Source organism: Hyposmocoma kahamanoa, unplaced genomic scaffold (genome assembly GCF_003589595.1).
Source record: "Hyposmocoma kahamanoa isolate Upper Pololo Valley unplaced genomic scaffold, ASM358959v1 148, whole genome shotgun sequence".
Classification (NCBI taxonomy): Eukaryota; Metazoa; Arthropoda; class Insecta; order Lepidoptera; family Cosmopterigidae; genus Hyposmocoma; species Hyposmocoma kahamanoa.
The window spans coordinates 439,720-464,092 of record NW_020653526.1 but is presented as its reverse complement, the minus strand read 5'-3'; the positions used below and the strand labels follow the sequence as shown (position 1 = coordinate 464,092).

The following is a 24,373-nucleotide window of genomic DNA, read 5'->3' as shown; positions in this document are numbered from 1 at the left end:
TCCAGTATAAACATCTTTAACAAAATCACATAAGACAATTTCGACAACTCGATAACTATAGCGATACTACTGTGTAGTATGGTCGTTGGTTCGTTCGATCTTTAATATTTTCACATTGTCCCACACTCACCGCTGTAAGAATTGTTGCAGTCCAAAGAATCCAACGAGGAAGGTGCAAAGCAATCATCGTCTGAGGAAGAGCCAGCTCCCACTATAACCACTTCATCAGCAATGGGTGGAGTTGTTGATATCGTCACTGCGTTCGGAGGAAGCTGGGACAGATAAATTAGAATATAATAAACAAAGACCAACAAAGGGAAGGTATGTTGTCAATTTATATAGTCACAGAAACCAGCAAACTTGAAAAATAATCTTGAAGGCGCAAAAATGCATTTTAGACATTTTTGGTGGTGAGGTGCGAGGTACTGTTGAGTAATTTTCCAAAAAAGTTCAAATAGTGGAAATTTTTCCGGAAAAATATAATTCCGATAGCTTACATTATGTTCTACGTTTAGAAATAGTTTTTGAAGTTTTATTCAGCGTGAATAATATAACTGTGAACCGAAAAGAAACCGTGAAAAAAAAACTTGTATACCTAACTTACTCACTTAAAATAATAACAAGATTTAAAACGATTACACAACAGCGAAAAACCTCCAACAACCACACTACTACCAACCTCTTGTTGGCTCCATCGTTTTCGTTCAGTAACTTCAACTTTTGACAGGTGTCAACGTCAAATGTGGAAAAAAAAAAGTAAAATATTGGAAAAATATCGAAAAAATTCTTTCTTGACTTATGACTGTTTAAATGACGTCAGTTTGAAAGCTCAAACTGTTAAGTCGCAGAAAGGCTGGCGCTAGTGTCGTTTCTGACATGCTCCAATGGCATGATGTTTACCATACGAAATTAAGGCGTAAAGTGCATGGTCAATGCTTTATAAAACGAGCGCGCAGTTGACAAGATGGGCTTTTTGTGCGAGTTACTTGGAGAGTGAACAAGCGCGGTCACTCTCTGCGAACTCATCGTGTGACATTTAAAATCCGTTTTAATCTGATTCATCATTTATGCTTTCAAACTAATTACGATCAGATTTATCATAATTCATATAACAAAAAATAAAAAAACAACCTTACCTGCGCAGCAGTACCCAAAACTGGTGGATGTGTAGTGGTGACAGTGACGTGATGCGCGTTGGAGGCCAGAGAGTTGGGCTCAACGGGTTCAACTACAACCACTACTGGTTGTACGGAGACCAACGTTGGAGACGGCGCCGGAGGGGGTGAAGGCGCAGGGGGCTTGTAGTAGCGGTCTTCTTTGGATTGGGGCTGGCGAAAAAGACAAAAATGTAAAAATATGGAAAGAGAGAAGAAAGAAAGTAGTTTCTTTTATGACACCAAATTACGGGATGAACAAGTCGTGCACCTGGTGTTAAGCCACATGCCTGTCCAAAGCAGTTTCAGTGTCACTCAGAGCTTTAAATTGCATTCTGAGTCATAAGTTAACAAGTCTCATGTGCCCGTAATTTCACTAGCACCCTTACGCTTCGAAACCGAAACGCAGTAATGCTCACATTACTGCTTGGCGGCAGAAGTAGGTAAAGTGGAAGTACTTTAGCACGCTGTCTGACGACCAAATGAAGATTAACACGCGTATGATGCTCTGTTTGCGATTTAATGCCCTATAGGTTCGGACACTTGTTAGCGCGGGCCCGACGTCCTTTTATTGGTAGGTCAATGGCTAAAAAACAATCGATTTTTATTCCTGAAGTACGTCATAAAGAATGACAACCCTGGGCGGGCCTTTCAAAACTCTATTTCACTCTTTTTGTCGCTCTCAATAAGTGTTACTTAAAAATTATAAAAAAAAAATATGCATATGATGACAAAACATGGGTCTACAACATTGACCTACCAACAAATGGACGTCGGGTCTAATACAAAAACCACGAAAAAAATATAAACGTAGGGACATGTAACGAAATCTAAAAAAAACTAAAACATAAAATTGGAACGTCATTGCAGAGGTCAATGGTCTACACGCACAAATTTTACAAAGGGCACATTGCAAAAATGGGCTATTGTCAATAAAAAATATTACTTACAGAAATAGGTCTGATTTCCACAGCATTCTTCTTCTCATCGCTGTCCAATGAACTCGTTCTCGAAAACCTCTTGACATCCAAGTTAGTGACTTCAATACACGTTCTATCCTCTTCTGTACTTGATCTACTCACTATTGTTTCGACGGAAGGCGCTTTTATGATTTCCATGCCCTTTTCCGATGATACTCTGATTTCCGTGGCCTTTTCGGCTGATACTCTTGTAATTTCCGTGGCCTTGTCAACGGGTACTCTAGTGATTTCCGTTGTGGTTTCACTTTTGTGATCCATTGAGTTTTGACTGTTAGACAATGTGATTTCTACCGTGTTTTCCGAGCTGGATCTCGAGAGTTTTTCTAATTTGTCTGTGGAGTTTGTGATTTCGGTGTCCTTATTCGGTGTGTGTTTTTGTGGCTTTGGTTTGTCTTGTTCTTTCGCTGAATCGCGTTTTTCTTCGACCACTTTTTCTGCTTCTCTGCATACCTGTGATTAATTGGAATATTTAATTAAAAAGAGCGTAAAATTGCTATTTAACTATAATTTTCAACTGAAGAATGATTGTGAAACCGTCTTAATAAAATGTCAGTAAGGCCCAGCCGCAGACGAATTCTCGTTACGATCAATTGTCATTATAATCATATCGATCCGTGGCTACTCCCCTGGTCACAGATTATTTAATAGATAGCTGTTGCGTAGTAAGTAACAGATACATCACAAAATCGAAAATACTAAATCTGAGTAATGAGACCAGGCACTCACTAGGAGGACAAAGGAACCTAAGCCCGCGTTCAGAGAGTTGAAAATACCGTTGCCCGCCGTGTGCAATCGTGCGGAACCGAATGCCGGGGTTGTATAAATAAAGCTTATTCTTTCTATTACTATGGACTAATAAAAACATTAACACTTCTTTTACTCCAAGAGTACACACATGGATTGGCTAAATTATGTATTATTTCACTTTAAAAAAATTTGAGAAAATTTTATTGACTCAAGTTAATCTAGGTTACATCTATGTACTGTTGAGTAATTTGAAATAGTGGAAATTTTTCCGGAAAATTCTCTCAAAATTTTTAAAGTTAGAAAAATATAATTGGGGAGACTCATATTACGTTCTACGTTTAGAAATATCTTTTGAAATTTTACTTCGCGTGAATTTTAAAACAAATTTGTATATCTAAAAGCCACTTATAGAAAACCGAGATTCAAAATAATTTCACAACAGCGAAAAAACCTCCAACAACCACAACCACCATCACTTGTTGTTGGTTTCATTGTTTTCGTTCAGTAATTTCAACTTTTGACAGGTTGCAACGTCAAATGTGGAAAAATAAAGGAAAAATAATGGAAAAAAAATATCCGCAAAAGTATTTTTCTGGAAAATATAATTTTTTCAAAATGGAAATTTTTCCAGGACCCAACACTGCGTAATGTATCATTCCTAGTGAACTTCTTTTAAGTATAAAAATACTCGTATCAGTAGCCACCGCTCTTCCAAACCACAGTTACACACCACAGGTACAGTTTTTACTTAGATTAAGTGCTGTTCTTATTATGTTTGGCTAATTAAAATAAAAAATTAATAATGTGCGCGTGTGGCAGGTTTACGTTTCCACCAGTCTGAAACGATAGATCGTGAAGATGAATTTTTTTTTTTTCTAATAATAACGCACATACTCAACATAGCCCCGCACTAGGGAAACCCTGTGTCGTGGGTGCTATGGACACACACATAGACAACCACAAATTACACCCAAACTCACGAGAGAAATAAATGTAGGCCATATAAATATTTCTCCCGGCCCAGGAATCGAACCTGGGACCTCTGCGTGGCAGTTCGGCATGGTAACCGTTCGGCCACGGAGGCAGTCAATTTTCTCGTATATGGGGGCCTTATGTCTTAAATGATCTTAGAAAGAGAATCAATCTGATTAACGTTACAGCCTTTGAATACGACAACGGTCACTACAAACTGGTGGTAGAGAGGGGCAAAAACTCACTTGGTCGACAATCTGTTTCCCAGCGGAGTGAGCGGCGGGCGAGGGCGGCAGCGCGGGCGGCGGGGGCGCGGGGTGCTTGCGCAGGGGCAAGGGCCGGGAAGGGGACGAGGGGGGCGACGCAGCCGACGGCGGAGGGGGCGCCGGTCCTTTCTCCTTCTTTGGCGCCTAAAGGATAAAGTTACATGCTATAACATTTTTAAAATCCTTTTAACAATCCTATTGAAATTCAAATCGCCTTTATTTCAACATAACAAATTACACTTGAAATCGTCATATTTAAACTCTACTGCTCATAATCTAAAACGAATGAGCAAGAAACGCTAGTATAACAATGTTAATCTCTTTAAACTTATTTCTCAAAGACACTCTGGGGCCCAGATTGTAAATTGCCCCACGTTTCTGCAGGACAAAGATTCTATTAATATCGGCGGCATTATCCCAAAGCAAAATGCCATACGTCTGCCTTAAATTGTGAAATACATTTCAATGATTGCTTTATATGCAGTGATATTATTTTTACTCTCTCAATTGGAATAACTCGGCTTAATTGGAATAAATTTTTTTTATTATAGTGCATTCGCGTTAAGAAAATAGTGACTCATCGTTGACCGCCGACCTGGCCACGCCCCCTAGCCAATTAGAATGCTTGAAATTATTAAGTCGAGTTCACAGTGACCAGTTGAAGTCAGACCTTCGAACAAAACGGTTGTGTATCCAGAGTGTTACTCGAGCAATTTGAAAATGAATACCTCACCTATTCGAAAAAATAAAAGTGGATCAATAATCCACAGCGGAGAAAGACGCATAATTTATAATGTTTACAAGTTCTTTAAACGTTGCGATTTAAACGCGACTGTGGAGTGCACAGTTATAAAAACAGCAAGTGCATGCGGTGTGTCCGAAAATACCGTTTACAAAATTATTAAAGAACAAAAGGATACAAACACATTAAAATCATGCTGAAAAAAAGAGCTCGATTATCCACGGTCGATAAATTAGATGACCTAGACAAATGTGCAATAAGAAGAAAAGTTCATTCAATATATTTAAATAACGACTACCCGACATTGGACAAAATTATGGCACTTTGCGAAGCTGACGAAGATATTACATTTATTTTTAAAATTTCTTGAAATTTCACTCCACTGTGAATACACCCTTACCCGGCAGTTGCACTGATGAGTCACTATTTTCTTAACGCGAATGCACTATAGTCATCGTTAGAGTTACTGTATACGTACGGGATGCTTCCTGTCAGCCGCGGGGTGGTCGTCGTCGAGCGGGCGCTTGGCGGCAGTGGCAGCGGCAGCAGCAGTGGCGGCGGCGGCGGGCGGCACGGGTGCCGGCAGCTTCGACGGAGCTGGCGCACCGGCGGCTGGCGACGGGGGCGAAGCGGTGTTGGCCGCCACCGGGGTAGTGCCGGGGGTGGGTTCCGCCTCCGACACTGATTATAAAAAAAAAATTACACAACAAGTTCAAACCAAAATTGACTGAGTTCACTATACTTCTGCGGACACGTTCTTACTTCAAGGCTACACTGGGTGTTATCATCATATCAGTGGACGTCATAAAAACCAGGTCAAGAAAACCCTAAGGGTGCGTTCCCATTATATCGTGACGAAAGATAGTCGTGAAGTTAAAGTATGTAAAAGCTTGTATATATAAGTGAAGTTGTTCACATATAGTAAAACACGTCAATTCTGTCGTGATAACGGGAAACGCTAGAACGACACAATAAAAATGTGACGACATATAATCGAAGCTTCAAACGATTCTATCGTGCAAACAACAAGTCGGCTGCCGTTAACCGATAAATTGTCGTCACGATCTAATGGGAACAGCTAGACACGACAATCGTTCAACGATAAAACAAACGTCCACGACACAAGCTCCAATCTTTCTACGTTAGTTTTGATTATCGTGACCCTCCCTACCTACCCTTACGAGAAGGGCACTATGGCCTGTGCGCGCACAGGAACCTTACAAGTTCAGGTTTTGACCCCAGATCAGCCAGTGTACAGGGTTGTCACAGACCTCTGTCACTTGACTTCATCCGGTTTTTCGAGAGGCTAGTGCCACGGGTGATCCGTCCCGGTGCACGTACAGTACCCCTCCCTATTTTCCAGATAGGTACCGGAGCTGCCTGTCACGCTCACTTCCCATTGCGCATTGCACAACTAGCGGTTGCCACCACTTAGCCGTCGACTCTCAGTCCACTACCAAATCTCCTCATTGGTGGCGGAGCTATAAGACACGCTCACTTCCCGACGCCGAAAAACGACGTCTCTCCAGTTCCCAATAACCTAAGCGGCTGGAAGGACCGGAGGATATCTAGCTTATCCTGTACTAACTCTCCGGGCTACTGCCGGAGATGCCAGTCGCAGTGGCCTGCGACAATGTCCGGACATAGCTTCCAACTTAAAGGGCAACTCACGTGTCCCGCGCGTCTCCTCGCTTCAGGCCTTCACCTAGACCGCTACTATGACGCGCTAGCTGCTCACGATGCAGACGCCCCGGACACATGCAACCGGGACAGACAAACATGTCCGTCTCTGCACCTAACCACAAACCCCAGCGAATCCATCATACCCAACTCCGGGTCCGCCAGAGACGGCCAAAGGCGTATCACAGGCGGACGGCTTGGCCCGGACGCCCGCTGTACCCTGGTCTTGCCGTCTTGGTGTAGTCTTGGTGTAGTCTCTTGGGAAAACCCTATTCTCGGGTCAGTAGGTAGGAACGTCCACGACATAGTCAGACGACAGATAGTTGTGATATGGGAACAGGCTAGACGCGACAGTCGTCCAACGATAAATAAAACATTACGACATAATGGGAACGCGCCCTTAGCCGATGAGGTGAAAGGTGTGGAAGGCAATGGACTTCGCCTGCCCTACTGTATGTATAGTTAGGTATTATGTGACAATACTCTGTCGAGTATATAACAAGAAATAGAGACAAAATAAGGGCCATCCATCCCTGGCAACTCATCAGGCAAATGGGCCTGATATCACTTTTAAATATCAAGTCCCGTTTGCGCTGCAATCACAAATTAGAAAATAGTACAGCACCAACAACTGACCTGTGTGTACGTCTCCGCATATTCTAAAAATATTCCGTATTTATTGTAATAAAGATAATATCTCTAACTATAGGGGGCTGTTTCATTCGGTGGTGTGGGGAAAACAGCAAAACATCTAATTACAAAACAAACGGAATCACATTTCATCAAACCAGTCGATTTGAAGTGAAACAATAGACGACACCCGTCAATTGTTTCAAATTCGGGCTGGCCAATCGGAGCGCAATTGTCACAGTAATGATTTGACAGAATAGTTTTCAATGACATTCCGTCTCTATTTCTGGTTATATACTCGACGCAATACTTACTTTTGAGGTCGGGCGTATCGGCGGATCGCACGGAGGTGGAGTCATCTTCCAGCTCCATCGGCAGCTGTGAGCTGCGGTGCTCCTGAACAAACAAATATACAAATTGAAATATTTGTATGTCTTTATTTTATGACGACACATGGCTAATTGTATTCGCTATTCCTGTGAATAGCGAATACAATTAGCTTCTGTACTATTACTGACTCTGATAAATATGATCGTGTACACATGGAGCCAATAAGAAATTAAAATAATGAATGGCCATAGAGTGGACTGTTTACTTGCGTATTTGCCTATTTGGCTCCTTTGATGTGCATGAAGAAACCGACCAGCGCGCGGTAACGCGAGTTTGGTGTTTGCTATATTTGTCGAATAGGCAAATACTTTGAAATAATGAAATTATGTATATACATCTTACATTTATTAAACTACATGTCATTATTTAATTTAATAACAGATAATTATCATTTTTGAAAATAGCAACTGCACAAGAGTAATAATTGTTAAATGTTGAAGTCAAGTAGAATTCTTTCCACGAATTAGATAGCTAAAGTTTTTGAATAATATTTTTAGTGGAATATATTTTACATACATAATACTTACACCTTTGGGTTCCCATATAGGGGTACTAAAGCCACTATTGGCATATGTTTGGGTTAAGATTGTATACAATCTCGTGTAACTTAGTGCACCATAGTGACAGGTTGCCAGCCTCTCGCCTACTTATAGGGCACTATTAAACCTAATCCCTCAGTCGACTTTTACAGCTTGCGTGGGAATGATAAGCAACTGACATCTTCTATGTTTTTATTTTGGTTCCAAATCAACATGGAAGTGGAATATATTTTAAATTTGTATTAATAATAATGGAAATTAATAACTATTTGATTTTACACTACACACACTTATAACATGAAAGTGTATGTATGTATCGCAAAGATTATGTAGGTATTTATTCGATATAAGAGTATGCATTGTAATAACACGATATACCTACATATAAGGCATAAGTATATTTACATAGTATTTCATTTCGAGACGCATACGTGCGTCAGTCTCTGGGGTCTATTGAAAACCAGCGTCACAGCCCATTCTAGGCTGTGGCTTTAGCTGAACGAGATCCTTTTGCATACGCCACAGCCGCTCACGTGTCAGTATAATAAGTTACACAGAAAACTTGTAGTTTTGTTTAAATGTTAGCTATGCTGTTTTTGTGTTATTTATTTTATTGTTTTTATATATATTACTTTTTGTGTTTCTTATAATGTGGCATTGCAATGAATGGTTTCTATTGTATTCTTTGTCACACATGCTATCTACACATGGTGATTGTTTGCCGAATATATCAAATTAGCAAATAGCCATGTGACGTACCACCATTGGGAATAGTCGTGAGAGGTAAAGTATTTTAAAAATAACCCTTTATAGTATTATTAATCAACACAGTACCTTCGACGCAGACCGAGGCTCTGGCGGCTGATCCGATTCGCATGCAACGTAGACCATCGTAAACACAACATTAACGTATAGTTCGGACATGTATTTCATTAAATTATAAACATTCTTGGGAAAACAGACGAATAAATAAAAATAATAACCAACGAAATAAAACTAATATAAATAACAACAACTCAAACACACGCTATGGCAGTAGGGAAAGCCTGTATCGAGGGTGCTATGGACACACATAGACAACCACAAATCGATAGCTCCAATTAACACTACGCCAACTGAATGTTTGTACCTATTCTGTTTTTATTTGGTTTTTGTTTCTTTATTTTTTGTTCACAAAATTCGTTTTTCTGTTTTTTTTTTTTTCGAATTTTCGTTTCTGTCTTTATTTTCTTAATTTCATATTTAAGAAATTAAAATCTAAAATTAAAGTTATAAGTTTAAAGCTTTTATCTATATATTTGTGTCTGTCTGTGACATCGAAGCTTCGAAACGGATGGACTGATTTCAAAAGCATTCACCAGCACCTTACCCTTCAAAACCGGAAGGCACTAATGCTCACAATACTGCTTGTAAGGGCGCGTTCCCCGTTATTTCGTGTCGAAAGATATTTGTGCTGTTTAAAGTGTTGTGGGTTGTATGTTTAAATGAATTTGTTCACATACAGTAAAGCACGATTAACAGTCATTCACGACTTTTTTGACGTTACGACGACAGACTGTCGAGACAATGGAAAGAGCTAGAACGACAGTCGTCAGACGATAAATAAAACGCCACGACAGATAATCGCAGCTTCAAACGATTCTGTGATAAATTGTCGTCACGATCTAAAGGGAACAGCTAGACGCGACAGTTGTTCAACGATAAAATTAACGTCCACTACACAGTCACGACAGATAGTCGTGATATAGGAACAGGCTAGACGCGACAGTCGTCCAACGATAAATAAAAAGTTACAACATAATAGGAATGCGCCCTATGGTGGCAGCCCTTGCCTTCCCTTTTGGTCTCGACGAGTGTTAGTTTAGACATGTAAATTTATTGACTTTTGGGGTGCATTGTTTTCTATCGGGGGTTATTTTGAAAAATTGTATATCATTCAAAACTTATCGAATTATAATCCAACACTAGCTCTACCACCGTTATTTGATTCATAAAATCGACCATCGATAGTCTGACGTCATCAAGCACCGTTAGAACAGTTTAAATATTAAATACCATTTATATACTAACCAACTCTTTGATAATATTCCTTGTTCGGCTTCAATTTACCCTTCCTCGACTTATTCTAATTATTTAATAATTAATTTCAATGAATTATTAAAATAATAACAAAAGTCGAGTAAAGGTAACGTTCCATGGGTTAGTAAGCGTGCGAATAAAGCATGTGTTAGTTAACAATTTTGTTAATAAACTCACGGGCAATAAAATCGGGATAGCTTATAAAATAATCTGTGTTTTCCGAAAGGTACCATTTGGGGCTATTCCAGGCTAGAGTGACTAGGCATTTACTAGAGAAATAAATACCAAATGACGCACACTAATAACCTCGCACTATGGAAACCTTGTGTCGCGGGTGCCATGGACATACACATCAATAATAATAATAATAATAATAACTTTATTGATAGCCATTACAAATAGTATAGAAATAATACAGTAATTATTAGTTATTGATTGATTGCTGACCAGTCAGGCAACATCCAGACCCCACAAAAGGATTTGACGTTTGGTAACTTTCATTTGATAACTGTGTTCTGAATAACGTTTGTAGCCTTTAAAACGAACCTTTAGAACTTTTGAAGTTCGAGTAATCGTACGGGTGTGACGCCATTTCGGTTAGGTTTCGAATTCGACAGTTTGACTTTCGATTCGGGTGTTGTGAATAGAAATGAAAAGAAATCGTATGATATCAAATGGAATCGGTCGACAACTGAGTTATAGGAAGGTTTTGAATCGACTCCCTGGTCTGTTTATTTTTTATTTTTTTGTTTCTTTATTTTGATTTTTCACAAAATTCGTTTTATTTTGTTTTTTGTTTTCGAATTTTATTTTTCTGTTTCTTTATTTCTTTTTTTTTATAAAAGTCGGGGAGCATAATATTAGTAAATAAATACGGCTGTCTACAAAAATGATCAAAAAATAAATTTGTAGTGTTCATCGCCATAGGCAATCACAAATCACACCCAAACTCGCGAGAGAAATAAATGTGTGCCATACAAATATCTCTCCTCGCCCAGGAATCAAACCCGAGACCTCTGCATGGCAGACCAGAATGGTAACAGTTCGGCCACCGAGGCAAGTAGCTTAGTCTACCACATCGTCCATTATGGCGAAGCGTGCATCTATCTCCCACAAAAAAAATGCAGCAAATTTGAATTATGTTTTTATTTCATCATCATCAACCCATTTATATGTCCCACTTCTGGGTATGGGTCTCCTTTTAGGCGAGTTTTCAGGCCAAAGTCCGCCACTGTGGCCTAATGCGGGTTGGGGACTTCACACTATTTCCGAGGATTGTGAACCTTCGAAGTGCAAGTTTCAACACGATGTTTTCTTCCACCGAAAAGCTCACAGAACATTTCAAAATAATTCTGAAAACTCAGAGGTGCTACTCCGGATTGGAACCCACGGCCTCTGCCTGAGAGATGGTGGGTCAAACCATTGGGCTACCACGGTTTTTTTTGTTTCTTTCGACATTTCGAGTACTCTTACCTCAGTTGGTCCCATAGAGACTATTGATCCTTACCAGAGACCGGATCGAATGGCATAAAAAAAGTTTTGTATAAATTGCCTTTTATCTTGCTGACTGTACCATTTTTTGAAAATCTGTGAATGCCAATCAAAATATTTTCAAAATTCATGGATAGTCTTCTAGAACCGTTTTCCTGTAACTACAACGATTAAGGTAGCTGGCCTTGCTGCACCGTCTGAAATTTACACCCTGTATAACCAGAAATAGAGACGAAATAAGGAAGAAACACACTTTTCATACAGAACTTGTATGAGGGTAGATTAATTTGAGTATCTAATAATTTTTTTCTACCAATGCCAATGACAAATTTAAATTTGTCGAAATGCTATTAGATTCTGGTACGCCTTTAACTTATTAATGTGTACAGCAGATGAATGTAATACACTCTGAGTTTCAGGAGAACTACAATTTGACGCTATTAAATACAGTAGTAAATGCAAGTCTTTGTAGTCGACTCAATTCTGTTTGCGATCTAATTTTATTGCCCGTATGTGTATTTTAAAAATTACAATACAAATAAATGTTATAAGTACGCAATCATTATTTAATACTTGAAAGTACTACACGAACATCTATAGTTAACTGACTGCTCAGCCAGTTAATAATAATAAAGTAAAAATGAATGTCACCAGCTTCTTGCTATGCTATGACTATTTAATCTCCCGATACCGCTAATCCGTTTGCTTATCGTTTAGTCGTTAATTTATTTCATCGATAACAAACAATTTCGCTATTTACATTTAAAAACATTGTAGTAAATATAAGGCTGCTGACAGATCGACTGCCTGTTTGCAGTTAATGCGCATTAACTGCATGCAGTCGAAATCGACTAATGTTAATGCGTGAAGTGTTATCAAATTCATGCAGTCGAGGTGTCGGATCCAATAATATTGGTCGATTCGCTCACTCCCTAAGAAAAAAACAATAAAATCGAATTCACTGCATGTTCCCTGAGAGCCATAACTTGGGCCTTTTCTGGGCGAGAGTGAATAGGCATTATTTAGGTGTGCATGGTCCATCGTCGACCTCGTCGTCACTTGCCATCAGGTGAGATGGAGGTCAAATGCGCACTTACTTAAAAAAAAGTCTTAAACATATTTAGGCGAAATAATTATCTACTTTATTCAGGACACACATGCCAGGCGCATTATACCGCCACTGTAGCCAGAGCATAGCACGAAACGCTTTGTTATAATATTGAAATCGGGGTCTATCAAAAGCTTTCCTCGAGAAACATAATGAACTTTGCATATCAACCAATCACGACCCTTAGTTTTGACCAATAACAAAGAGCTATAGACATCAACCAAACCCGAGCCTTAGCTTTGGCCAATAACAAAGAGATAGATATTGACCAATCGCGAGTGTTAGTAATTGATCAATCGTGAGCGTGAGATGTTGTAAACAGAATACGCACCTCAGAATCATCATCCAACAATTCCTCCTCAACGACCTCAGCTCGATACTCGAGTAGTAGATCTCGGAGTGGTTTGGAGTCAAGATTGCCGCACACGAAGTCGTGTTTCAGCAGCTCGGAGGATGTTGGCCTTTTTTCTGGATCCTGTAAAAGAGGTTAAATACCTTATTTAAAGAGAAAAGAATAAAGACGTGCATACGTGTTACGGACGGCCGTACGCGCCTGGGCGGTCAGTGCTAGTATTGAGAGGATACTAAATAATTCAGGAACTCTGATTGGCTGAGCAGCGCCAGCGACCAATTGACAGGACCAGTACGGTGTGGGAGACGCCGTAAATTGTTTATTTAGTTCGCACCGAAGCGAAAATTGTTATTTAATGTCTCTCGCTCTCATTTGTAATTTAGATATGATCAAGTTCAGTCGCGTTCAATAAGTCAGATAGACATATATAAATAAATAAATAATAAATAAATAACGCACACACTCAACATAGCCCCGCACTAGGGAAACCCTGTGTCGCGGATGCCATGGACACACACACATAGACAACCACAAATTACACCCAAACTCACGAGAGAAATAAATGTAAGCCATACAAACATTTCTCCCGGCCCGGGAATCGAACCTGGGACCTCTGCGTGGCAGTCCGGCATGGTAACCGTTCGGCCACGGAGGCAGTTTATAGGCATATAATTAGAAATATATAATTTTTAAACAAATTACATGACATTTCGTCTCTGTTTCTGTTTATATACTCGATGACCGATATTAAACGAACGATATTAAAAAAATGTATTTTCTCAAACATGTTCGGAAATGTATTAAAAAAACGAACACACACGGTTTTGTCATTTATGAGCGGTGCGACTTCTTCCCGGCCAAGGCCTGTAAAGTAAGCATGAGAATCCACTACTGTTCTTCTCTACTATGTCAACAGGTAAAAGAAAAACTCCTACAGCCAACTGCCCAGTGTTGTACATGTACTGCTTACTTAAAAAAAATAAAATGGTGGTAACATTTAAACTAAAGTGTTTTGGTATTCTTAAACAATAACATTTTCTTTTATTAAATTGGACTAACACGTCAAATATTACTTTTGACAATTATTTATATTTTTTAACTTTTCCTATTAGACATCTTCCTCCCTTCAGTCTTTTATTATTTCCTCACAATGTTTGAGAAAAATACTATATATGCTTCGGCGGGAACGGGGATTGCTAGACTCTTATTAATACAATTAATACACTTGTAACTAATACTCATCCAACTGACCCTTACTTCCCGGCCTCTGCAATAATGTACTATTATTACCTTAACAAGTGCCTTTGCGATGAAATCATTGAATGTTTTGCTCCACCTCGCCGGCTGCTCCAGTGTGGGCGGGTCGCTCTTCTGGATCTTTAATAGCACCCTCATAGGAGTCATCTCGTGGTTAGGGGGCTCCATTTGCGCAAACTCTATTAGGGTTATTCCTAATGACCAGATGTCCACCTGGAAACATGTCAGGGGTCAGTATTTGGACATAAAAACAATGTAATGTAATTTTTTATTTTAACCACTCTTCGGTGCTTGTTGCAGATCTTTATTTTATTTTCTTAACAAGCGCATAGAAAAATTCGTAAGATCCGCTGGTTCGTTCCGTGGCTTAGTTGGTATAGCGTCTGCCACGGTTTGCTAAAAGACGTTGGTTCGAATCCAGCCTGATCGGAGGAATTTATTTTTGGTGTTTGATATTTGTATTAATAATTATAACAAACTAGTGGAGTAATAATTAGTAGATTCAGGCGTCAATTTGCTACTGTAAAGTATTTAAAAGAAACAAAGTATTTTTATTAGTGGAGTAATTTCACAAAAAATAGTAGAATATCATGGTTATCTAAACATCCTGACATACAATTCAATTAACTAAGGTAAACAATTCTTTTATGTGGAACTGCATACGTTTCTACAATAAGGTTCCGGAGAATAATGTTTTTACAATAAGGTTCCAGAGAATATATTAAGATAATCATTTCCTAAGTTTAAAACTTACATAAAAAGTAATTTAAATTGAAGTCATATTATAAAATTGAAGAATAATATGTGTTAGATAAAGAAGTATGAAAAGACAACAAGAGTGCATTCCACACAATTATGATTCAAAGTGTATTCCATAGGAACTAAGTTTATTTGAAAAGAGCAATCCCTTGAGTTTCTTGATCGTTCTTCTCAGGGAGGTCAGCGTAGCGAACGAGCTGTAGTTTAAAAATAACTTTTTCAAGTGTGAAAATTTTACCTAATGGACTAAATGATTATTTGACTTTGACAATAAACTTAATTACAATAGCATTTTTCTTTACTAATAAACATCATCAATACGAAAACAGACACAAATTCGCTCAAGAAGAAATGCTACGCTCACGTACGTTACATACGCTTTTATAACAAGATTCCAGTTAATATTCAAAATTTGTACACCATTCTAATGTCAATTTTAACTGTTAAATTATCCGCGGAAACTTGTAATTGGTGATTAATATTTATTTTTGTAACCATTTAAACACCTAGCTGTTATAGTCTGTCTTCTTTTAAGATATAGTAAAATGATATGGATCAGGATATGTTGAATGTTTATCGCAAAGACACGATTAGGTTCGGTTAGGTTGGGTTAAGTTAGGTTTAAAAGAATAAACATTTTCCTCTCAAAATTACTTTCGAGTTTATGAAATTTCGACCAAACGTTATTTCTGGAAAATGACATTTCGAACTGCTGGTAGGTAACCTTACTAATGCGACCCCTCCTACGTAAAGTATCATATGTGGAAATTGCTAAGTTTACAGGGAAGCGTTTTAAAGTTCTGGATTCACTGAAATGCGCATAACACTTGACTAGCATTTCTCAGTTTTATTCGGCAAAGCTTCTACTCAGATAAAGTATTATAAAATCCTATATATCTTAGATTATCTATGATGATGTATTAGATGATCACTCTGTGTGAGTAAGTTCAGTGAATTCAAAACCCCCGTCAGTAATTGCACGATAACGGGTCGAGGAGATTCAAATGAAACAATTTCGCCTATAGAAAGGTAACCAATGTTCAGTCGATAGTCGATATAATATTTATCGACTGCAATCACTAGCTAGTTGCTTGCAAGTGAGCAACTTTTGCTCAATGAACTGTCATTTTACTCCGTCTTCAAAAAATAATAGTTTCCCTAAAAATATAGAATAAAATACTGGTAAAATGAGCTCTAACCTTGAAATCATAAGGGTGGTCCCTGAAAGTCTCACAGAGCACTACTTCGGGTGCCATCCAGTAAGGCGTGCCGATGAAGGTGTCGTGCTTCTGCAGTGTTGACTTGTTCTTTGCAGAGACGCCGAAGTCCGCTGTTGGGAAGAAAATATCACTTTAGATTATCATTACCGTAATATAGAGCAGTGGTACAAGCACAAAACAATAAATACAGTAGAAGTGGTTAGTTAGCGTCTCATGCGTGCGGACAGGGAGCCTCGTTAGACCTACTTGGTTTCAGTCCGCCATTTTGACTTAGTACGCTATGGTTGTCAATTCTTTCGTGCAAATTCTCTAAAGTCCTAGAAAAATGCCTTGTTGCGCTGTTTTAGAGTGCAAAAATGTTACCCGTAGTGGTATTTGACATCGGCAAGTCTTATTTTACTCAATTTTCTGTTCATCGAAATCATTTTTTGTTACAAGAAATAAACGAAAGTAAAACTTATACCCTGCAATATGGTCGCTTCTTTTTTGGAGAACTAAATAAAGAACTCCAAATCGTCGTCGTTCTGCAATTAACCGCTACATGGCAGCACATTGATTGAAATTTCAATATAATATCAAAACGTCGTAAGTTGCAAGAATAGGTATTAATAATAAAGCTCAAATTATATAGTTTTAACTTAAGAAGTGAGTGAAGTGAGTTTTGGCGACATCGGTTCTGGTAAGAATCGAGGCTTAAGGCATTTCCTTTTTTTTTTTCTTCCGTGGCTACAAGGCTGTTCCACAGTTGAGAAAGTCAACAGATCGAACCCTGTAACGGCATGTATAATATTATAATAACGTGCCGACGACACCAATTATCCCTGTACTATGAGTACCAGAGATAACCGATGATAAGTGATTCCGTTTGTTTTGTAATTAGATGTTTTGTTGTTTTTCCCACACCGCCGAATGGCACAGCCCCTCATTATTAAAGATATTATCTTTATTACATTAATCTCAGTATAGAGTACTAAAAAAACTGACCTCAAAAGTATGTGGAATTACGTTTATTTGTCAAGTTTTTTTGAAATAGGTTACCGAAAAGTGCGCAAACCCCGATTCATCCCTTAGTTCGCCACTATACGGAACTTGACACTGGAGATAATAAAAATCGGTTCTCACTACTCAAAGTATATTGAGAGAGAAAAACGCCTTGAATTAGAGAATAGCAAAATCATCCATTACAATAATTGCTCCTTATAATAAAATTTTGGTGCTATTTATAAAAATGAATTCATGCGTGAACAGCTACTTTTAGAGGTGGATGATTTTGTTCAAAATTAAATGAGACCATTGTGGAGGTACATAGATAAAAAAAAATCATGAAAATCTGTGTACAAATACAGGAGTTATCGCGTAACATACATACAAAAAAAAACCAGTCGAATTGAGAACCTCCTCCTTTTTTGAAGTCGGTTAATAAATACAGAATATTTTTGGAATATATATAGACGTACACACAGATCAATTGTTGGCGCTGTACTATTTCAGCTTTCTAATTTTTGTTATTTCAGTGCAAACGAGAATTGGTCTATATATTGGTAAAAAGTGAAATAAGGCCCATTTGCCTGGGGATGGATGGCCCTTATTTCGTCTATATAATTGACACTGGCGTAAGCCAAGCGGCCGCCATTAAATGAACCATAACCCTTACCAAGTTTAACACCACCCGTCATAGTAGCAAGAACGTTGCCAGCTTTCAAGTCCCGATGTATGACACGTTGCGAGTGTAGGAACTGCAGTCCTCGGCACATCTCTCTACAGACGTAGGCGATCTGTTGCTCATTTAGGCCTTTCTCTAACTCCGCCATTACTGAGTCCAAAGCGCCACCATCGCAATATTCCAGCAGCATCTGTAATAAATGTTTCAATGATAAAGACTTCCAGATAGACCTGTTACGTCATCTTAAATCGGGGAATATGGATTTGGATGTAATTCTGATTCCGTGGCTGAAGTTTACTATGCTGGCCTGTCACGCAGAGGTCCCGAGTTTGATTCCGTGGCCGGGAGAAATGTTTGTATCGTCTATATTTATTTCTCTCGTGAGTTTGGGTGTAATTTGTGGTTGTTTATGTGTGTGTCCATGGCACCCGCGACACGGGGCTTCTGGACAGGTAAATCGCAAAGATCTGAGGGGCACTGCGCCCGCCACCTTGAGACTTAAGTTGACAAGTCCCATGAGCCAGTAATTTCACCAGCACCATTAATTACCCTTTAAAACCAGAACACAGTAATGTTGACATTAATGATTGGCGGCAGATATGGTTAAGGTGGCAGTACTTCCCTGGACGAACTCTTTGACAACGGGCTCTACTGCCTCTACACGGCAGTCCAGCATGGAAATAGTTCGACCACTGAGGCAGTTAATTCTAGAAGTATTTACCCATAATTTATTATCAATGAAATAGGCTTCGTGCAACTCGACGACGTTGGGGTGCCTGCACTCCGATAGAATGTCTATCTCGACCGTGAAGTCCGCCAGGTCGTCTTCGTTGTCCAGGACGCACATTTTTGCGGCCGCCAGCTGCCCGGTAACTTTGTGCTGAGCTTTGTACACCTGGAAAGGGAGATTAGAAGAGTCTTTTATGGGGAACAGTATACGTTTTTACAATAAAATTCCGGAGCATATATTAAGATTCCTAAGTTTAAAACTTACATTAAAAGTATTTTCATAGAAAAGTCATATTACAAAACTGAAGACTATGTGTTAGATAAAGATGTATGGAAAGACAACATGACTCTAGATTCCATACAAGTATGATTTCAACTGTATTCCATAGCATTTAAGTGATTTGAAAAGAGCAATCCCAAGAGTTTCTAGGTCGTTTTTCTCAGGGAAGTCAGCACAGTGAACGAGCAGTAGCTTATAAAATGACGTTTTTAACCGACTTCAAAAAAGGAGGAGGTTCTCAATTCAGCTGTATGTATTTTTTTTGTATGCATGTTACGCGATAACTCCGGTATTTGTGAACCGGTTTTCATGATTCTTTTTTGTTGGAAACGGGGTACTTCCATAGTGGTCCCATTTCATTTTCAAGAAAATCATCTACCTATAAAGGTTCACGCATGAAGATTCATTTTTGTAAATAGCGCCTAAATTTTACTTAAGGAGCAATTATTTTAATGGTTGATTTTGCTATTCTCCAATTCAAGGCGTTTTTCTCTCTCAATATACTTTGAGTAGTGAGAACCGATTTTTAATATCTCCAGTCAAGTCCTGTATAGTGGCGAATTTAAGGATGTTTCAATAAAACTTAGCAAATAGACGTAATTCCACGCACTTTTGAGGTCGGTTTTTTTAGTACTCTGTACTGAGATTATTATTATTTTATTTACTTTTTTGAAGTGGGAGCGTAACGCTTCGTGCGAATCTTTGGAATAATATCCACGACATAGGGGTTAACTTCAGCCTTTGCCTGCTCCCTGGATGACCGCACACTCTTCGTGATATATCCTGTAGAAACCGAGTAGGAAACTTTACAGCGATGTTCAAAGCGTTGCAGCTTCACCTCTACTAATTCCGAGTCCACTATAAGCCTCTTGGCAGGCAATTGGTATTTAGCAGAACCGCCGCATGTGTGGTAACTATACTCCGTATACGACCGGACTTCACACTTACCTTTCCAAACGCGCCATCTCCGAGCTCCCCTATCATGTCCCAATTCTCTTTGGGGTCGCAGTTGTCGCGGATGTTGTTGAAGACTTTTTTCTTTTTCGCATCGTGACCGCTGCCAAGGTGCAGCACCTGCAGGCAAATATAACAGTATTGGATATAGTATTACGCGGAATTATTCTTAAAGACAAAATGCCCAACACTATGTGTGCCGTAGTAAGAGGCGTGACTTAAGCGACAGCGACATAGAGCGCTTGATTTCTATTGATTTTTATGTCGCTCTCGCTCAAGTTGCGCCTTATCATGCTAGCCCTACAAGCAGTGGTGGATTTGCCCTAAAGCCCAGTAGGTCCGGGCCTAGGGCGGCCAGATTTTAGGTGCGGCCAATCGTGACCAAAAATTCACTATCGGAAATGAAACTATTTTTCCGGATTTATATCGCGTATATTTGTTTTTTCAAACAAACCGACGTTTCGGGCCCTTTACAGGTCCCATGGTCACGGTTGACTGAGGTGGTACAGTCTTCAACCAGTTATGTATAATATTAATGCAAACCACCCTATTTTTTCACTATAGTTACAATAGTTATTAATTAAATACCTTATTTTTAATTTTACAAAGAAAACATTCCAATTTACGCTACATTAAGTGTTACAAATTATTTTATTGAATGAATTTTTATTAAGTTTAATTTATTATTAATTATTAATAGAAATTAGAATAAAGTTTATTCTAATTTCTATTGTAAAATTTAAATCCGGAAAAATAGTTTCATTTCCTATGTGTAACAATCGCGAAAACCTAAGAACTCGATAAATTCACTATCGATAACAAGAAATAACTCAAAGTACATAAATATTCTAAAGGCTTACGCACATTGTGGTAATGGCAAGCAACACGCCTATCTATAACAGTTGTAGTACCATTCAGAGCTTTAAATCGCAAACATTTTATGGGCACAGCCACTGCGCCGGTCACCCTGAGACATAAGTCGACAAGTCCCATGTGCCTGTAATTTCTAAACCGGAACATAGTAATGCTTACATTACTGCTTGGCGGCAGAAATAGGTAAGGTGGCAGTCTTCCCTGGAGGAACTCTTTCACAAAGACCTCTACTGCTACTAAATTGTTCCATGTGCCTATAATTTCACTAGCACTCTTAGGGACAAACCGGCGGGCGGGAAGGCAGAGGACCTTAAATTTATCAATATACATTTTACTTGAATGAAAATAAGGTATCAATTGCACTGCTCTTGGAACCGACCTCAGAGTATCGCAACGCATTTTTCTCTGCGCCTCAGAGCATTAAGATTTATACCTTATTACAATTGTAATAGCTTAAAATATGCATTGATAAATTTAATACTCTTTGCCCTGCCATAGGATGAATCTTTTTCTTCAAAATCTGAACGCAGCAGTACTCACATTATTATTGCTTGGCGTCAGAAATATGTAAAGCGGCACTTCTATACACGATCGTAACGTATGTAGTAACTATGTATATATATTAAATACCGAACTAGAGCCCTTATACAGGCGTGTTTTAATCAGACCGGAACAGTTGAAGTGGTTAGTTTAACCAGGGCGTGGCAGTTTTAGTCATTTTGTATACTTTGGAAATGAAGCTAATTTTTCGGATTTAAATCGCGTATATTTTTTTTTTAAACAAAACCAACGTTTCGAGCATTTACAGGTCCCATAGTCACGGCTGCCTGAGATGGTATGGTAATATTACTGAAAACAACGCAATTCTGAACTATAGCTTTGTAAGTCTTATACTTACGTATATATACATACGTCCCACAGGAGGGGTAGGCAGAAACCACGGAACGCCACCTTACTCTATCCTGACACAAGTTTCGGGTCTCGCATACAATATAATAATATTTAAGCATAAAAAGTTGTCGACTAATTTAATTCGTAGATATCGAGTTCTTAGGTTTTCGCGATTGTTACACATAGGAAATGAAACTATTTTTCCGGATTTAAATCGCGTATATTTGTTTCTTTCCCGAAACGTCGGTTTGTTTGAAAAAACAAATATACGCGATTTAAATCCGGAAAAATAGTTTCATTTCCTATTAATTTGTAGAATCTTTAAAACTCGCTCTTAAAAAGTTGTTATTTTCACACCAAGGCCGGGAATTGCATACAATCGACTACGAAATTTTACTGAATTCGATGACGTCATTATAGGTAGATTAAAAAAAAACAAAAACTGCCTCTGTGGTCGAACGGTTACCATGCTTGTCTGCCATGCAGAGGTTCCAAGTTTGATTCCCGGGCCGGGGGAAATATTTATATGGCCTACATTTATTTCTCTCGTGAGTTTGGGTGTAATTTGTCGTTGTCTATGTGCGTGTCCATGGCACCCGCGCCACAGGGTTTCACTAGGCCTATGAGTGTGTATGCTGAAAAAAACAATACCTTTCTCAGGTTGTTGAAGAACGACATGATGTGTGTGTTAGGTTTGTGGTGGCGGCGCTCGCGCGCCTCAACCGTCCTTTGTCATCCTGTCACGTCGCTGTACTCTCACGCATCTCTGTGGGCAATAGAGAAAATATACTATTAGTAAACATTACCAATTAGTAAACAAAATTTGTGTGATTAAAATTTTATTGATATTTTGTCTTTCCGGCTCAGTGGTAAGCGACACGCCTATCTATAACAGTTGTAGTACCATTCAAGGCTTTAAATCGAAAAAGATGTTATGGGCACTGCCTCTGCGCCACTCATCCTGAGCCATTAAGTTGCCAAGTCTCACGTGCCTGTAGCTACACCAGCATCCTTAGGGCTTGTCTCCACGCTAAGGAAAGTCGCCGGGTTTATGTAAGAATTCGTGTCGTTTCTACACTCGAACTGTGTACACTGCCTCGGCGCCGGACAAGAAAAAAATCTTGTCAACCCCCGACACGACGCGCTCTGCCGCTATTGTATGGGGCGGGGTGAGATGCTTAATCAGTAAATGAAAGTTTATGCGCGTGGACGGGTGTTGCGTTGTTGTGTAGTAGTCAATATATTTCTTCCTATAGTCGGTAGTAAAACGACAACTACCTGGAAGACTCGTAATGCACTGACATATGTATTTTACCCTACACACTGTCCGAAAGCAATCGTATCGTGTACATACTCATCATTTAGTCGTCTGCAACAGACATGTTTTCGTGGCTACTAGATCCGACAAAGTTCTTGTCGTGTACAAGACCATTCTCTTCTTTTCTGTAGCAGACACGTCGAATTCCTCAGCGTGTACACGCGCCTTTATCATTCTAAACCGGAACGCAGTAATGCTGACATCACTGCTTGGCGGCAGAAATAGGTAAGGTGGCAGTACTTCCCTGGACGAGCTCTTTCACAGGTGCTCTACTGATACTATGGGCTCTAGTAGCCGTGGTCGATTTCATACCACGGTGAAGCTAAGAGGAACTCACGGGGCCGGCCGATGGTGGTATGCTGGCCTCAGCTTGTTTGGTCAGCGGGACTGCGCGTATGCGCGCTGGGAGCAGGGTCGCGGGAGATGGGGAGAGACGTGTCGGTGTGTCGTTGCCGCTCGTCCTGTCCTCCCGACTCTGACGGGGCTGCACCGCGCATAGAGATCTCTACGCGCGGCCACTGAACTTCCCAGTTGAGTGGATGCTGTCCTGGCCCCCACTCTGCTGTTCGAGCCTCATATTCGGAGTCGGGGGACCGACTTGTCTCCCTTCTCGGAGAGGGGTTGCGCAGGGCGCGGCCAGCCGCTGGTGGGGGGCGCGGACGAGTGCAATAGCGTACCCGTACCCCCACCTACTCCGGTCTTTCTTTAGTGCGGTCGGACTGCTCCCTATTAAGGTTCAGCCCAGTCACACATAACCCCGGCTCTGCCCCGTGGGGCCGAATCTGTAACCAGATTCCCCCGGATCAACAAAAACAAAACGGTTTAAAAGTTATGAAAATTCGAGCAAACGTAATTTCTGGAAAACGTCATTTCGGACTATTGATAAATGTGGTGATTCCCTAACAGTCGTTAAACAGCCGGTAATACATCATAACTAGTTTTGACATAGCTGTTGACATTTTTTTGCGTGTCACCGACAAACACTTACGTAATGTTAAGGCACGGTTTACTTATGTTATTATCGCAACGAATTTAGAGAGTGACCGCTCAAACAAGCCGATGCCGAAGCACAAAGACTCGTATATTTTTGTTCTAAATACACTAACGGTAGTGTACTCGTTTTAGTAGTAATAGAGGTCCTTGTGAAAGAGTTCGTCCAGGGAAGTACTGCCACCTTGCCTATTTCTGCCGCCAAGCAGTAATGTCAGCATTACTGTCGTCCACTATTTTTTTTTTTATTGTGACTCGGCAAAATGACTGCACCGCGCCTGATGGTAAGTGCGAATACAGTACAGAGAT

At 39.6% G+C, this 24,373-nt stretch overlaps 1 protein-coding gene across 1 annotated transcript in view; it reads right to left on the bottom strand.

Moving 5' to 3' along the window:
* Positions 1 to 22,524, bottom strand: part of LOC113240541 (serine/threonine-protein kinase 10) — a 47,609-nt gene extending 25,085 nt beyond the window's left edge. Inside the window, exons 1-13 of the mRNA XM_026477877.1 lie at positions 22,408 to 22,524; positions 19,987 to 20,112; positions 18,751 to 18,924; positions 18,021 to 18,219; positions 16,346 to 16,476; positions 14,421 to 14,600; positions 13,110 to 13,253; positions 7,486 to 7,567; positions 5,340 to 5,542; positions 4,099 to 4,263; positions 2,105 to 2,584; positions 1,137 to 1,328; positions 131 to 272 (exon numbers count right to left, since the gene is read on the bottom strand). Coding sequence (XP_026333662.1) covers positions 131 to 272; positions 1,137 to 1,328; positions 2,105 to 2,584; positions 4,099 to 4,263; positions 5,340 to 5,542; positions 7,486 to 7,567; positions 13,110 to 13,253; positions 14,421 to 14,600; positions 16,346 to 16,476; positions 18,021 to 18,219; positions 18,751 to 18,924; positions 19,987 to 20,112; positions 22,408 to 22,434 — 2,245 coding nt within the window. The 5' untranslated portion in view covers positions 22,435 to 22,524. The remainder of the gene's footprint in view (positions 1 to 130; positions 273 to 1,136; positions 1,329 to 2,104; positions 2,585 to 4,098; positions 4,264 to 5,339; positions 5,543 to 7,485; positions 7,568 to 13,109; positions 13,254 to 14,420; positions 14,601 to 16,345; positions 16,477 to 18,020; positions 18,220 to 18,750; positions 18,925 to 19,986; positions 20,113 to 22,407) is intronic.
* Between the last annotated feature and the right edge of the window lie 1,849 nt (positions 22,525 to 24,373).